Genomic DNA, 12,321 nt, shown 5'->3' on the forward strand with positions numbered 1-12,321 from the left:
TGTGGCAGACAGGCAGAAACACTGGGCCACGGACTCAAGCCCCCTGCCTGGAGCTGGCCCTTCAGACCCAAGATGCTGAGGAACCTGTGTGGTGCCGGTAGTCCCTGGGGAACAGACAGGAGCAGGGACAGACTCGTGTCTGCACGGAAGACTCAGGTGTAGGCGGTGGCTGACAGCTTTATTGCTCTGGGGAGGGGAGGCCAGAGGCTCAGGAGCTCTTGGTGGGGCGGCTCGGCTTCCTCTTCACCATCACAGGCTTCTGGCTGCGCAGGATGGCGCTGGCTCTGCGGATGGCAGCCTGTAGGCAAGGCAGGCTCAGGTCACTTCCCCTGGGAGCTTGTGCCCCCCACCTTGTGTTCCCAGAGCGCAGGTCCTGCTCCACAGTCCGGAGAGGACCACCCCTCTCAGTTGCCCCGGGCCCCCGCCCACCTCGTCGGTCCAGCCCTGCTCACCATGCGCAAATCCGGGCGGTACTTGTTCTTCCGGATCATGTGCCGGATGCTGCTGAGGGTGGCCCGGGCGTTCTTGTTGATGGTGGTCCGCACGTAGGAAGTGGCTGGCTTGCGCTGGCCTGGCAGGGGACGGGAAGAAGGGGGGCCCCAAGGGTCAGTGGGAGGGTCTGGAACGTCGGTGCCCACACCTGTTGTGAGGGCAGAATCCCACCCAGAGACACCGAGTGCCTGGACCGTGTGAGTCCAGGAGGCTGCCTCGTCTCCCAGCTCCACGTAGGGCACATTCATAGGGACGACCACAGGCCAGGCCCTGCACCGATACAGGTGTCTCCTCCCTACCCCAGCCCGGAGACAACACTGCTCAGCTCACTGGACAAAGGTGGAGTCTCACGTGCGAGGTCGCGTGTGCACAGCAGTCGTCTCAGCCCAACTGAGGCGGGCACTTGGCGCCGCACGGGCCAGGCAGTGAGTGCTCCCCAGAAAGCAGCTCTGCTCCTCTCACGTCCACACCCTCCCAGGCCCAAGCGACCACAGTCTGGGCAACAAAGTCCAAAAGGCTGAGCTCTGAGGCCTGGCCCCTAACAATGAGGGGTGATCTGGACCCACAGGAGGGACTGGAGGAAGGGCAGTGTGCGTGTGTGTGTGTGTGTCTGTGTGTGTCTGTGTGTGTCTGGGTGTGCAGAGCATCCGCCCCTCACCTGCACACAGCTGGAGTCTGCTCTCTACTGCCCAGGCAGGATGGAAATGAAATCCTCCCTTTACTGTGCCTCAGAGCTGATGGGGTCCTGGCTGCATCCTATGCTTCTGGGTGCCCCCAAGAAGCCCAGGACCCCGTACCACACTGGAGGTTTGATGTTAGCCTTCGCTGACCCCAGAAGGGAGCCCACATTACCCCCTCAGGTCAACCCAGTTTCTGACAGCCCAGAAAGAGCCACCAACAATCCAACAAGACAAAGCAAGGGTTTTGGGACCCAGCACCCGAGAACAGGGTTCTCAAGAGTGTGGGAATCTGGGAAGCCTAACAGCATAACCAACTGGCTGCCCCGGGACTGCACTCTTGGGAAGAGAGGCTAACCCTCGTCCCTGTGAGACCCACAAGGCAGCAGCTGTGGTCGGTGCTGTCAATGAACAGGACACAGAAGTCAGAACCCACAGAGAAATCAATCAGGGACCTGGAAAAGCTCGTTCCTATCTCATAAAACCCAGTGCCCATTAAAAAACAAGTGTTGAAGGTGTGATACACTAACTCAGCTGTTATCCAGAAACCCCTCTTCCCCTTGACCCCTCTAAGAGTCTAAAGAGCAAGTCTGTGGGGGAAACCAGTTTATGGGGGGGTGGGATGGGATGCTGAGACCTCCTTCTGAGCTCCCCTAGCCACAACTCGAGTCTAACTACTGCTTCAGAAGCTTCACTTTCCACATGTGGGAATTAAAGGTCGGTCCCTCATCTGTTTGCCTCCGTTTCCCCACTTGTGGAGAGACTAACGCCCACCTCCACCTGGGGTGCTTCAAGAATTTATTCTTAAAACAACATCAAACAGCGGCAATTTTGTAGTCCTGACTCCAGTCCTATAAATTTCTCCGCTTTTCAGATGATGAGCTCGTGTAACTGGTAGGCTCCCAAGCAAACACCTCGAGCCCAGGAATCCTGATTCAACAGCACAAGCACCGACACTGAAAAGCCACAGCCCCCTGCCCCGGATGGGGGTCAGTTGCCTGGGCCCAGCCAGGGTAAAGGCTCACCGGATCTCCGCTTCATCACCACCACGACCCCTTTGCCGTCCGCCGCCGGCTCCACACCCACGGTCTTGCGGTGAATGAGCCCATTGTAGCGAAAGGAGTTGCGCGCTTTCAGGTTATTCGGCTCCTGGGAACAGGAACGAATCGCGGCCGTGAGGAGATAGTGCAGGCCCCTCCCTCCGACCGAGGCGTCCGGGTCCCACTTACGGTGCTGTACGTCTGCTTGTTCCTCTTGATCAAGAAGCTGGAGCAGTTCCGCACGACCATCCATTGCAGATGCGCGGACATGGCGTCGACTGCGGGGAAAGGGGCACGGGAAACGTCAGGGGAGCAGCAGGCAGAAACCTGACCACAGAGAAGGGGTGTTCTGGGTCGTCGCCGGGAATGGGGGGGGGGCACCACGTGGGCCGAGGGCGCCTAGAAGTCTGCCAGGTGGGGCTGAGCGGCCTAAGGCGGCGGGGCTGAACTCAGGCGGCCGAGACTCACTACAGGGGACAAGGCGATGAGAAACCACAGAGACCTAAGGCGGCAGCGCCGAAGAGCAGCCAAGAACGCGAGGGGCGCGGTGAGAGCGACCAGGCCGGGGCACAAACACAGGCCGCGGGCGCGAGAGATAGGCACGCGGGAAGAGGAAGAAGCCTCCACTCACCTCCTCTCGGTGCGGCGGCCGGAGACGGAAAGAGGCACGCCGGGGGCGGGGCGACGCCTTTAATATCGACACGCATTTCCGCTTCCTGTCTGGACACGCGCGTGCGGTCGGCTACCCCCGTCTCCGAGGCAGCTCGTCAACGTTCGGTTATTTCCGCCAGCCAGTCGCCAACCGTTCGGGGCCCTTCGGAAGCCTTCCGCTAGGGAGGGCCCTTCACGTGTCCTAGGAACTCCACGGCCGGATTTCCGAACGGGTATCGCTCCAGAGGCCCCCAAGTCCCCTTCCTCAGAGGCTTCTTTCCAACATGGCCACCCAATGCTTGGCACAGTATGGGTGCTCACTACACATCTGTCTGATAAATGAACCTGTGAGTGCGTGAACTATTTAACCCTAGTTCCAGGAACTTCAAGGGCCTCCAGCTTCTTCGTAGACCGTCGGCTATTCCCGACGAAGGCAGCAGGCCCGCTCGAACATCTTCGGAACTCTCCGGAAACGCCCTTCGGAAGGAGGGCCACCTTCCGTCCTCTTGCCCCCATGCCCACTTCGGATCGCTTCGGAAACACTCGGTCTCCATTCGGCCACCTTCGGAAAGCTTCGGCTATCCCCGGGAGCCCCTTCTCTCAATTCGCCCTCCCCCGGCCCCTCTTCAACGCCTGAACCCTGTGAGTCTAGAGAGAAGTTGGACCGAACTTTTTCGCAGTCCGCCACCCTGGGGGGACGTGGATTTCCTCTAAGGGCGAGTTGTGTTGGAGGAGAGGAGATTTGCCTGCGAAACCTCTGGTTCTCTTAGAGCTTCCATTCCCGTTCCCCCTCTTCCCTGTACCTTGCGGCCTGGCGCCCCATTCCCACCAGCACCGTTCACGGCCGTTACACTTTATGCAACTTTTCTTTTCTCTTGTCAGGGTCCTCCTTAAGGGGAAAGAACCTCGCCTGATACATCTCTGTCGCAGCCTGGCGAGACTCCCAAGTGAACAGAAGGAACGACAGGGCCTTATGTCACCTCCATCAGGACAACTCGTGATTATGTCCAGGAACTCCTCGAGGGCAGAGACTTTGTCCATCTCCTTGCCCTTGGATTTGCCCCTAATGAGTCCCGACAGTCCCGAGGCCCCAGGAGAAATCTGAGGAAACAGGGACGTTGGGGTTTGCCTTGCTCCTTCCAGTGGCGTGCTCTAAATCTGATGGTGGCGACAGAGTTCCTGTGAGTCGGATCCACAGTTCTGTCTTTGGGATCATTCTCTCTGGACCACACAGGCGACCTCGGCAGGCAGGCAATAAGTGCCCACTTCCATCCCTTAAGGCGCCCTGACTTGCTGATCCTCTGCTTCCTCCTGGGGATCCAGGGCGTTGTCTGATCCTTGTTTTTTGACCCCACGTGTCTCCACCGCGGGGCCCACTGCCCAGGAGGCGCGGGAGGCAGGCAGAGCAACAACGCCAGGGCTCCCCCCGCGCCTTACGGTGCCGCCATCACAAAGTCCTGAATTTGGACCACGTGCGGCTTCAGACTCCTTGGGGGCACAGGGGGCCCGGGCCACACTAACCTGTGCGCCCAGCCGGCCCCAGCATCGGCTCCTGAGGGCCAGGGCGCCCCCAGGCCGGGCCCTTCCACACCCGGCCCAGCCCAGGTGATCAGGAGAGCGCCGGGCATACCTGGCGCAGAACCCTAACCCCGCCCCGGGCCGCACCCGGAACGCGGAACGCGCTCTCCGCGGGTCAGAGCCAGCCATGGCGGCGGCGCCGGCCGTGTGCACCTCGCCCGGGCCCCCGCCGAGCGGTGCACCGTCCCCGGCGGCGGGCGCGCCGGGGCTGGTGTCCGGCCTGGGCCGCTGTCGGATGGCGCTGCTGCTGGCCGTGGCGCTGGACGTGGCGGGCATGGCGGCGTTGCTGACCGGCGTGTTCGCGCAGCTGCAGGTGCGCGGCCGCGACTTCGGCGACCTGCTTATCTACACGGGCGCGCTGCTCGTCTTCCTGAGCCTGCTCGGCTGGATCCTCTGGTACACCGGCAACATCGAGATCTCGCGCCAGGAGCTCGAGCGCGACTACGGCCTGAGGCCCTCGGCGCTCGCCCGCCTCGCGCGGAAGCTCTCCCGCCGCTGGTCGGCGCCGGCTTCCTCCGCCGCCGGCCGGCGCGCCGCGCCCGGCTCCCGGGGAGCGCGCCGCGCCGCCCGCACGCCCCCGCCGCCCGCCGCCGGTTCCCGCCGCGTGCGCCTGCAGCTCGCCTCGCTGGAGGCCGGGCCCGGGGCGGCGGGAGCGGGCACCGAGTGAGCCCGAGGTGAGGGGTGGGGAGGCGGGGCGGGGCGGGGACGAGGGGAGAGACGTCAAAGGGACAGGGAGGTGGAGAGACGGGGACAGGGACACGCGGGGAAGAGAGACAGGTAGAGGTCAAGATCGGGAGGGAGAGAAGCGAAGAACGCAGAGACCAGAGGACGAAGACCCAGAGACAGTACGCGTGAGTGTAGGCCAAGAGAGACAAATGAGAGCCCGTCCCCAGACGTGGGAATTTCCAGGTCGCTCAAATGGTGAAGAGTCTACCTGCAGTGCAGGAGGCGTGGGTTCGATCCCTGGATCAGTAAGATCCCCTGGAGAAGGGCCTAGCCGCCCACTCCAGAATTCCTGCTTGGAGAATTCATGGACGGAGGAGCCTGGTGGGCTACATACAGTCCATGGGGTTGCAAAGAATCGCACATGACTTGAACGACTAAACACACACCTCAGCCATGAGGGCCGGAGAGTCACTATCGGCTCCTTGGATATTTGGGGATATTGGTCCCAGTGTCTCCAGTCTCCAGGCACACCCAGTCTCATTTCCCATCCAGTCCTCCCAATGTAACAGTCTCTGAGGTCACTAGTATTACCGTAACATCCCAGGGAGGACACTGAGGTCCCCAAAAGGTGCCACCTCTTGCCCAAGGGGGGCTAGTTGTTGTACTCTCCAGAGTGCAGAGACCTGCTGTGGCTCCCTGCTGCCCTCTGGTTGAATCCAAGCCGCTCACTGTGTGTGTCGCCCACTCTCCTGCCTTCTCTGCAGTGATGATGACAGCCCTTCCCCCCACCCCTGTCCATCATGGTCGGGATGTCTCACACCATTGGCCTCTGTCCACGCCTTTACCTTCATCAGGCGCACTTGTAGTCTTCACTCTGCACAGAGAGTTTACCAGATGTCTTTTATGATCCTACTCCGATTTCAGTGCCTTTTTCTGGGTCTTCTCATGGTCTGAGTTACCCTCTTTTATTGTCTGTACTGCCATGTGTTGTGTGTGTGTGTGTGTGTGTGTGTGTACTGATACTGTCTCTCATACCCAAGAGGGAGACCTTAGAGGGTAAGATCTGGGTCTCTGGTGTCTTTGTTCTTAGCATTCTCCAGCTAAGAGTGAACTCAGGAAGTCAGAGGCTGATGATTGGGTGGGTGGGTGGGTGGATGGATAGATGAGTGATGGATGGATGGATGGATGAATTGGTTGATGGATAGGTGGGTGGATGGATGGATACAGTGGGGGTTTTGGTATTTTGCTTTTGGCTGCACTGTGTGGCTTGTCGGATTTAAACTTCCTGACCAGGGACTGAACCCAGGTCCACGGCAGTGAAAGTGCTGAGTCCTAACCTCTGGACCTCCAGGGAATTCCCAGTACAGTGGGACTGATTGATGGCAGTTAGGTGGATGGATAGTTGAATGGATTTGGGTCAGATGGGTAGGCAGACAGATGAGAGGACAGATGAAAGGATTGGTTGGTAGGTGAATAAGTAAGTGGAACAATGGGTGGATGACCGAACCAGTTTCCCAAATGAGGGGTTCCATAAACGAATTAAATCCGTGTCCTAAGACATTCTCTACTGGTGATGAATTAACTTTCCTCCTCTCAACCAGAAGGATGCTAGTTATATACCTTTTGTGTGTGTGTGAGAGAATTTCGAGACTAGTCACCCAGATCATATGCTACGTTCTGTGGTTCAGATGAGGAAACAGTTGAAGACGAACAAATGTTTGCATAGACAAAGCATGAGCTAACACACAATTTGACATACCATGCAGAAATAACCAGCAGTGGTTAACATTACCCCCTGGAAACAGTTTACCTTGCCCAGAAGTCTAAGCCAGCTGTGGCGGGCCTCTGCTGCCAGAACCACTTGCCAGAAACTGGCCAAGCTGATCAGACTCTAGGCCCCTCTGAGAAGGAGAACGGGCCTGTCCAAAGACAGGACTCTTACCACGGGCAGGGCGAGGTGGCTCCAGCACCCAAAAGACAGAGAACTGGAAGCTGAACAGAGGGACTGTGGGTGGGCCTCGAGGCGCTCCTCTCTGCCTCTGGGACCAAAACACGTTGAGATGCACAGCACCAGCCCGTGTCGTTTCTCCCCCGTGTAATCTTCTCTGTCTCCACCTCTCTGTCTCTCTGTGTCCCTGTGTCTGTCACAGTCCATCTCCCGTGTCCCTTTGTATCATTGTGCCTCTGTGGTCCCCTCGACTTCTCTCTCTCCCTCTCTCGGCCTCTGCCTGCCTCTCATCCCCCACCCTGTACCCCTGGGGTCCACTGCGTTAAAGGCGCAGTTGCTGCTGCACAGCAGGCTGTGAAGAACGGAGGAGCCCTGAATGAGCAAGTGTGAGAGTCCATTGTGAGGGGCCAAAGCAGGAGGAAGGGGCCCCTGGCCGTGCGTGGTGGACCTGGGATGCAGGGGTCCTGAGCTGCCACTAACGCCACCCTCCCTTCTGCAGATGAACGCGTGGCCCCAGCTGTGAGCGCCCGATGGAGACGTGCTGCCATCCCCAGCAGCCCCTGGCCACCAGGATATGCCTGCCTGTCTCCCATCTCTCCTGCCCCAGATAAACGGCTCTGCCTCCCAGCACTGCATGTCTGTCTGGGGAGGGACACTGCTGGAGTAGGGGAAGGGGCCCTAGGAGCCCAGCTGTCCAGGCTGCCCCCTTGTGGAGGGGGCACAGGAGCCAGGGGCAGGGAGTCGGGGGCGGGGGGGTGTCGGGCAGGGAGGCCAGAATCTCAAGCCCAGTCCCAACCCCCCATCCAGACCTCCTGCAGCCCAGTGTCCTCGGTTAGTTTGGGTCCCCGGAGAGGTAGACGAGGGACAAAGACTGCAAGATATTTATTGGGGAAAACACAAAACACGTGTGGAGGGTAGGCTGGTGTGGGCTCTGTCTCCTAAGAAAGGAAGAGGGGAGGAAGGGGGCCGGGCAGGATGAGTCTTCAACCGTAAGGAGCTTCCGGGAAGGTTTCTGTCCCGAGGCCGAGGCCTGCAGTCGTCCAGCGTCGGTGGAAAGCAGGGCGAGCGGCTGCTGGCCCAAGGGCCGCAGGATCCCACAGGCCGGCGGGTGGGCAGCAGAGACTGTCAGACAGTGGCAGAAGGACAGATGAGGGGCTCGGTTGCCCGTGAATCCCACCCCCCCAAGCCCAGCTGGAGTCTCAGCTGAGGCCACCCCTACTCATCCCCACCCCCTCAGTCTAGACCCCCGCTGATTACAGCCCGGGACCTACACTCAAACTCAGGGTGCCCGTTAGCTCAAGTACCTCTCAGCTCAGATCCTCCGCACTTACTCTGGGCCTCTCTCATTCCAAACGCCTGTCCCCTCGCATCCCCTGTGATCTCAGCCCAGGCCCCCACCCCCGTCAGCCCAAGACCCCCCCAAAACACACACATACACACACACATTCCCAGCACTGCGCCCCCCTGCTTCATGCTTCTCATAAAAGAGACCGAGCATCTCTGTGCTACGTCTGTATTGAGGGGCCCCTCCAGGGGGCGCCCCTAATCATCTTCGTCCCCCCCTTCCGTTTCTTCGCCCCCTTCCGTCCCCTCCCCCTCGGTGCCCCCCGAGACATCCAGGGCCCCCTCCGTGGGCGCGGCGGGGGGGATGCTGCCGACAGAGGGCGTCTTCTTTTCGCTCGGAGTCCGGTCCTTGGACAACAAAGAGACCGTCCTGGACAGGTCGCACTTGCCCTTCAGGAACCAGGGCAGCCGCAGCATGTCGTGTCGCCTGGCCCACCTGGCGGGGAGGGGACACCGTCAGCCGCGCCGTCCCCCTGCCCCCACGCCCGGGTCAGGGGCGCCCGCCCGCTTCCCGAGCCCCACTCGCCAGAACAGGCAGATGCTGGTGATGAGGAAGAGGAGGCCTCCGCACGTCCAGCCCAGCGCCCACATGTGCTTCCGCCGCATGTTCTCTGCACAGAGCGGGGGCGGTGAGACCCAGGGCTCCCTGCCGCCAGCCCCCACCCCGGGGCCCCGGCTCCCCGCGCACCATCCGGACGCTGGTGGTAGCAGACCCCGTCGCGGTAGCAGCATCGGAGACGCAGGCAGAGATTGGGGTTCTCGATTGCCGCCTGGCCCCCGCAACTCTCCCGGTCCCACACGTCTCCTTCACAACCTGGGGACCCATCACGAGGGGCAGCGTCCTCACGGAGCCCACGGCCGGGCCCGAGGCCGCCTGCCCAGAGCCCACTCCAGCCCGGGTCCCCAGCCCCTATTCTATTAGAGCCAGAGTCCAGGCCCCAGCCCCTCCTCCCTCAGACCCCCAGCCCCTCCTCCCTCAGACCCCCAGTCCCCCCTCCCTCAGACCCGGGGGTCTAGTCTGGGTTCTCTGTCCCCGGGGGGACCCCGGGTGTCCTCCACTGCTCACTCCATGGATAGAAGAATCCCTGGATTCCATTCCCGTCTGTGAAAGAAAGAGCCGTGTGGGGAGACTGGAGGCTGAGGAGGCCCCCGGCTCCGCCCTCCGACCCTCTCGCCAGCGCCCTCACCTGCTGAGCCCTGCATGAGCAGGAGGAGACCCAAAGCTGGGATCCCAGAGCCGACCATGTTGCCTCCCCAGCCTTCTGGGGCCTCTGTGGGGAGAGACCTTGAAGGCCATCACCCCAGCAACCGGCTTGGCCCCGCCCACCTCCCTGCCTGACCCCTAAAGTTCTAAGTTCTGTTGCTAGGGAGCCCCCTCAGCAGTGGGGAAGCAAAAAAAGGGGGGGGGGTCACACTGGCCTGGTCATGCCTGGTTGCTAGGGAGTTGCCTCCTTAGCAACCAGGTGGAAGGGGCCTTGGGGTGGGATGGGGCCCTGGTGTTAGAAGAGCCCTCTCAACAACCGGGTGCAAAGCAAGGGGGAGTCTAAGTCATCTCCCCTTTGCCAACCAGGGGACCCCAAGAGTGGGCACCCCGAGACCTCTTGCCAAGGCCTCCCTCTGCTTAGTAAACTGATGCCTGAGGGGAAGGTCCAGGGGGCCCCAAAGCTCCTCAGACCTGGTTGCCAGGGGGAGGGCCTCCCTAGCAACCAGGGGTGGGGGGCCTGAGGCCCAGAGGACCTCACTGAGCCCCATTGTTAGGGAGGCTCCCGAGCAACCAGACCTAGGAGGGTGATGAGGAAAATGGGGGTCAGGCCACATAGCTCCTGCTCAGGCACCCCCCGGTCCCAAGGGCACCCAGGCCCCCGATGGGGAATGTGTAACCAACCAGAGGGCTGGGACCCCCAGGACCCAAGAGCTCTGAAGCCTGGTTGGTAGGGCGGGGGGGGGGGGGGAGGGGGGTCATAGGAAAGGAGCCCCGTCTAGCGCATCTCAGTTTCTGCACCCGCAAACGGGGAAACACACCCAACTGGGGTCCCCAGGCTTCTGGTCTGGTTCCCCAGTGGTAGGGGAGGAGGCCAACCTGGGGACTGGGTTGGGAACTGATCCTGAGTTCTCCCCTGAACCTGCGCTCAGCTTCCAGCCAGTGAGGATGGGGCTCATTGCCCTTGGAGTGTCCAGACCCGGAGTCTGAATGGGGAGGCATGGGGTCTGGACCCCTGTGTTCCTGAGGGAAGAGGGGCTGGGGGTCTGGATCCCTGGGTCTGAGGAGAAGATGTGGGGTCTGGACCCCTGTGTTCCTGAGGGAAGAGGGGCTGGGGGTCTGGATCCCTGGGTCTAAGGGAGGAGGAGCTGGGGTCCTGGACCCCCGGATCTGAGGAGGTGTGGGGTCTGGAACCCTAGGTCTGAGGGAGGAGGGGATGGGGGCCTGGACCCCCAGGTCTGAGGAGGAGGAGCTGGGGTCCTGGGCCCCTGGGTCTGAGGAGGGGGGGCCGGGGGTCCTGACTCAGGTCTGACAGAGGTGGCCCGGGGGGTCCTGACTCAGTCTGAGGGTGCAGGGGGCAGGGCCGAGGTCTGAGGGCAGCTGACCAGGAGTCCAGAGCCCCCTCCCCAGAAGCCCTGTGAGGCTGCCTCCCGGCCTCCCCACCTCCTGTAAACATCCTGGTGGGTGCTGAGTGGGGCTGGGGTTGCCTTCGTCAGAGATGACACAGGTCAGAGGGGCTCGGCAGGGGGCCGGGGGTGGGGGTCAGAGGGGTTGCGGGGCTGAGGCCCAGCAGCTGCTGACCATTTCCTGTGTCAACATCATCTGGACCCACTTCCCAATTCCCGGGATTCCTCAGGGATCAAGGAGGGGGTGGGGGGCGGGGCCGCGGGCCCTGGACCGCGGCTTGGGGCTGGGGGGGCCCACCGTCATGGCCCTCACCGCTAATGACAGGTTTGGGCTGCCTCTGCGGCCCGCCTGCCCCGTCACCCCCCAGAGGCCAGACAGGACCCCCCAGGGACAGACAGACGGACACACACAGCCTCGGACCTGCTGACCTCACGCTGGCCAGCTCCACCTCAGCCGGGGGCCAGCCCATGAGCAAGGACCCCCTGGGGCCCGTCATCTCCCAGCGGCATCCCCCCCACCCCCCGCGTCTGTGACCACCCCTCAGCGCCCGAATCCCCTCTGGGCCTCTCCCCGTGTTTGCCTCTAAGTCCCTGAGCTTGTCTCTCTGTGTCTCTGTGGGTTCCAACGTTTTGTTTGTTTGCATCTCTTTCTCTCTGGTGCCTCAGTGTGGTCCCGTCTCCCTTTGTCACTGTCATCTCCTGTCATTGTGATCTCCACCGTGTCTTTCCCTGAGGTCTGTCTCTGCCTCTCTGCAGAAGTGGCCCAAGTGTCCCCACCTTCGGGGAAGACCCGGGAGACCTGAGAACTCCCACCAGCCCCCTGCAGCCCGCCCCCTACCCTGAGTGGGGAGATGACTCCCACGCCCTCAAGGTGGGGGCCGAGGAGGGGGCTGGCGCTGGGCGTGGGCCGCTGACCCGTACCCGGACTCTGGACTGCACTCCCCAGATTGTAGCATGCCCACAGGGTCTCTCCGTCTTTCGAGAAACGAAGGTTTCCCGCCTGAACGACACCTGGGTCTGCGGGAGGAGGGGGTTGGGAACTGGGCTCCTGGACATGAAGGAGGAGGTGGAGGCTGGGGGTCTGGACCCCCGTGAGAGAGGGAGGAGGCTGGGGGGGCATTCTTGTGATCCTCGGCTGAAGCAGCGGGTGGGGGCTGGCACCTCCCCTGCCCTGCCCCCTGTCAGTGGAGGGGCTGCCCTCCGACAGGCTGGCCCCAGGCCCAGGCCCCCACACCCCCTCGGGCCAGGCCATCCCCCAGGCTGGTGGCCTGAGTCACCTTGGCTGGCCCCGCCAGTCTGGGGGGGGCTACGTCAGTTC

General features: G+C 61.9%; 3 protein-coding genes across 4 annotated transcripts; 1 reads left to right on the forward strand and 2 right to left on the reverse strand.

Annotated features, from left to right (window-relative positions):
• Positions 1 to 161: 161 nt before the first annotated feature.
• Positions 162 to 4,967, reverse strand: RPL28 (ribosomal protein L28). 2 transcript variants are annotated; one of them, XM_086354455.1, is made up of 5 exons: positions 2,841 to 4,967; positions 2,399 to 2,487; positions 2,195 to 2,318; positions 453 to 571; positions 162 to 298 (listed from the first exon to the last, which is right to left on the reverse strand). In XM_086354455.1, exons 1-5 carry the CDS (start codon positions 2,914 to 2,916, stop codon positions 209 to 211), a joined length of 498 nt encoding a protein of 165 aa, XP_086210581.1. In that variant the 5' UTR covers positions 2,917 to 4,967; the 3' UTR covers positions 162 to 208. The 2 variants fall into 2 exon arrangements, with proteins under 2 accessions (XP_086210581.1, XP_086210580.1); XM_086354454.1 differs by having other exon boundaries at positions 2,712 to 2,931.
• Positions 4,566 to 8,506, forward strand: TMEM238 (transmembrane protein 238). Its single transcript, XM_086354461.1, has 2 exons — positions 4,566 to 5,112; positions 7,552 to 8,506. Exon 1 carries the CDS (start codon positions 4,566 to 4,568, stop codon positions 5,103 to 5,105), a length of 540 nt encoding a protein of 179 aa, XP_086210587.1. The 3' UTR covers positions 5,106 to 5,112; positions 7,552 to 8,506.
• TMEM190 (transmembrane protein 190) lies at positions 7,920 to 9,671 on the reverse strand. Its single transcript, XM_086354459.1, has 5 exons — positions 9,584 to 9,671; positions 9,463 to 9,498; positions 9,085 to 9,210; positions 8,923 to 9,007; positions 7,920 to 8,832 (listed from the first exon to the last, which is right to left on the reverse strand). Exons 1-5 carry the CDS (start codon positions 9,639 to 9,641, stop codon positions 8,595 to 8,597), a joined length of 543 nt encoding a protein of 180 aa, XP_086210585.1. The 5' UTR covers positions 9,642 to 9,671; the 3' UTR covers positions 7,920 to 8,594.
• Between the last annotated feature and the right edge of the window lie 2,650 nt (positions 9,672 to 12,321).

Source organism: Bos grunniens, chromosome 18, assembly GCF_055505025.1.
Source record: "Bos grunniens cultivar Pamir isolate PY7600 chromosome 18, Bosgru_T2T1.0, whole genome shotgun sequence".
NCBI classification, from domain to species: domain Eukaryota; kingdom Metazoa; phylum Chordata; class Mammalia; order Artiodactyla; family Bovidae; genus Bos; species Bos grunniens.

What these genes read in the sequence shown, in the direction of transcription:
- RPL28 (XM_086354454.1), bottom strand. Translation starts at nt 2,916, where the DNA reads ATGCGTGTCGATATTAAAGGCGTCGCCCCGCCCCCGGCGTGCCTCTTT. An exon ending in ACAAGCAGACGTACAGCACC is followed by an intron (nt 2,319 to 2,398) that starts GTAAGTGGGACC and finishes TCCTGTTCCCAG; the next exon opens with GAGCCGAATAACCTGAAAGC. An exon ending in GGTGATGAAGCGGAGATCCG is followed by an intron (nt 572 to 2,194) that starts GTGAGCCTTTAC and finishes GTCCCCTGCCAG; the next exon opens with GCCAGCGCAAGCCAGCCACT.
- TMEM238 (XM_086354461.1), top strand. Translation starts at nt 4,566, where the DNA reads ATGGCGGCGGCGCCGGCCGTGTGCACCTCGCCCGGGCCCCCGCCGAGC.
- TMEM190 (XM_086354459.1), bottom strand. Translation starts at nt 9,641, where the DNA reads ATGGTCGGCTCTGGGATCCCAGCTTTGGGTCTCCTCCTGCTCATGCAG. An exon ending in GCTCATGCAGGGCTCAGCAG is followed by an intron (nt 9,499 to 9,583) that starts GTGAGGGCGCTG and finishes TTTCTTTCACAG; the next exon opens with ACGGGAATGGAATCCAGGGA. An exon ending in ACCAGCATCTGCCTGTTCTG is followed by an intron (nt 8,833 to 8,922) that starts GCGAGTGGGGCT and finishes CCTCCCCGCCAG; the next exon opens with GTGGGCCAGGCGACACGACA.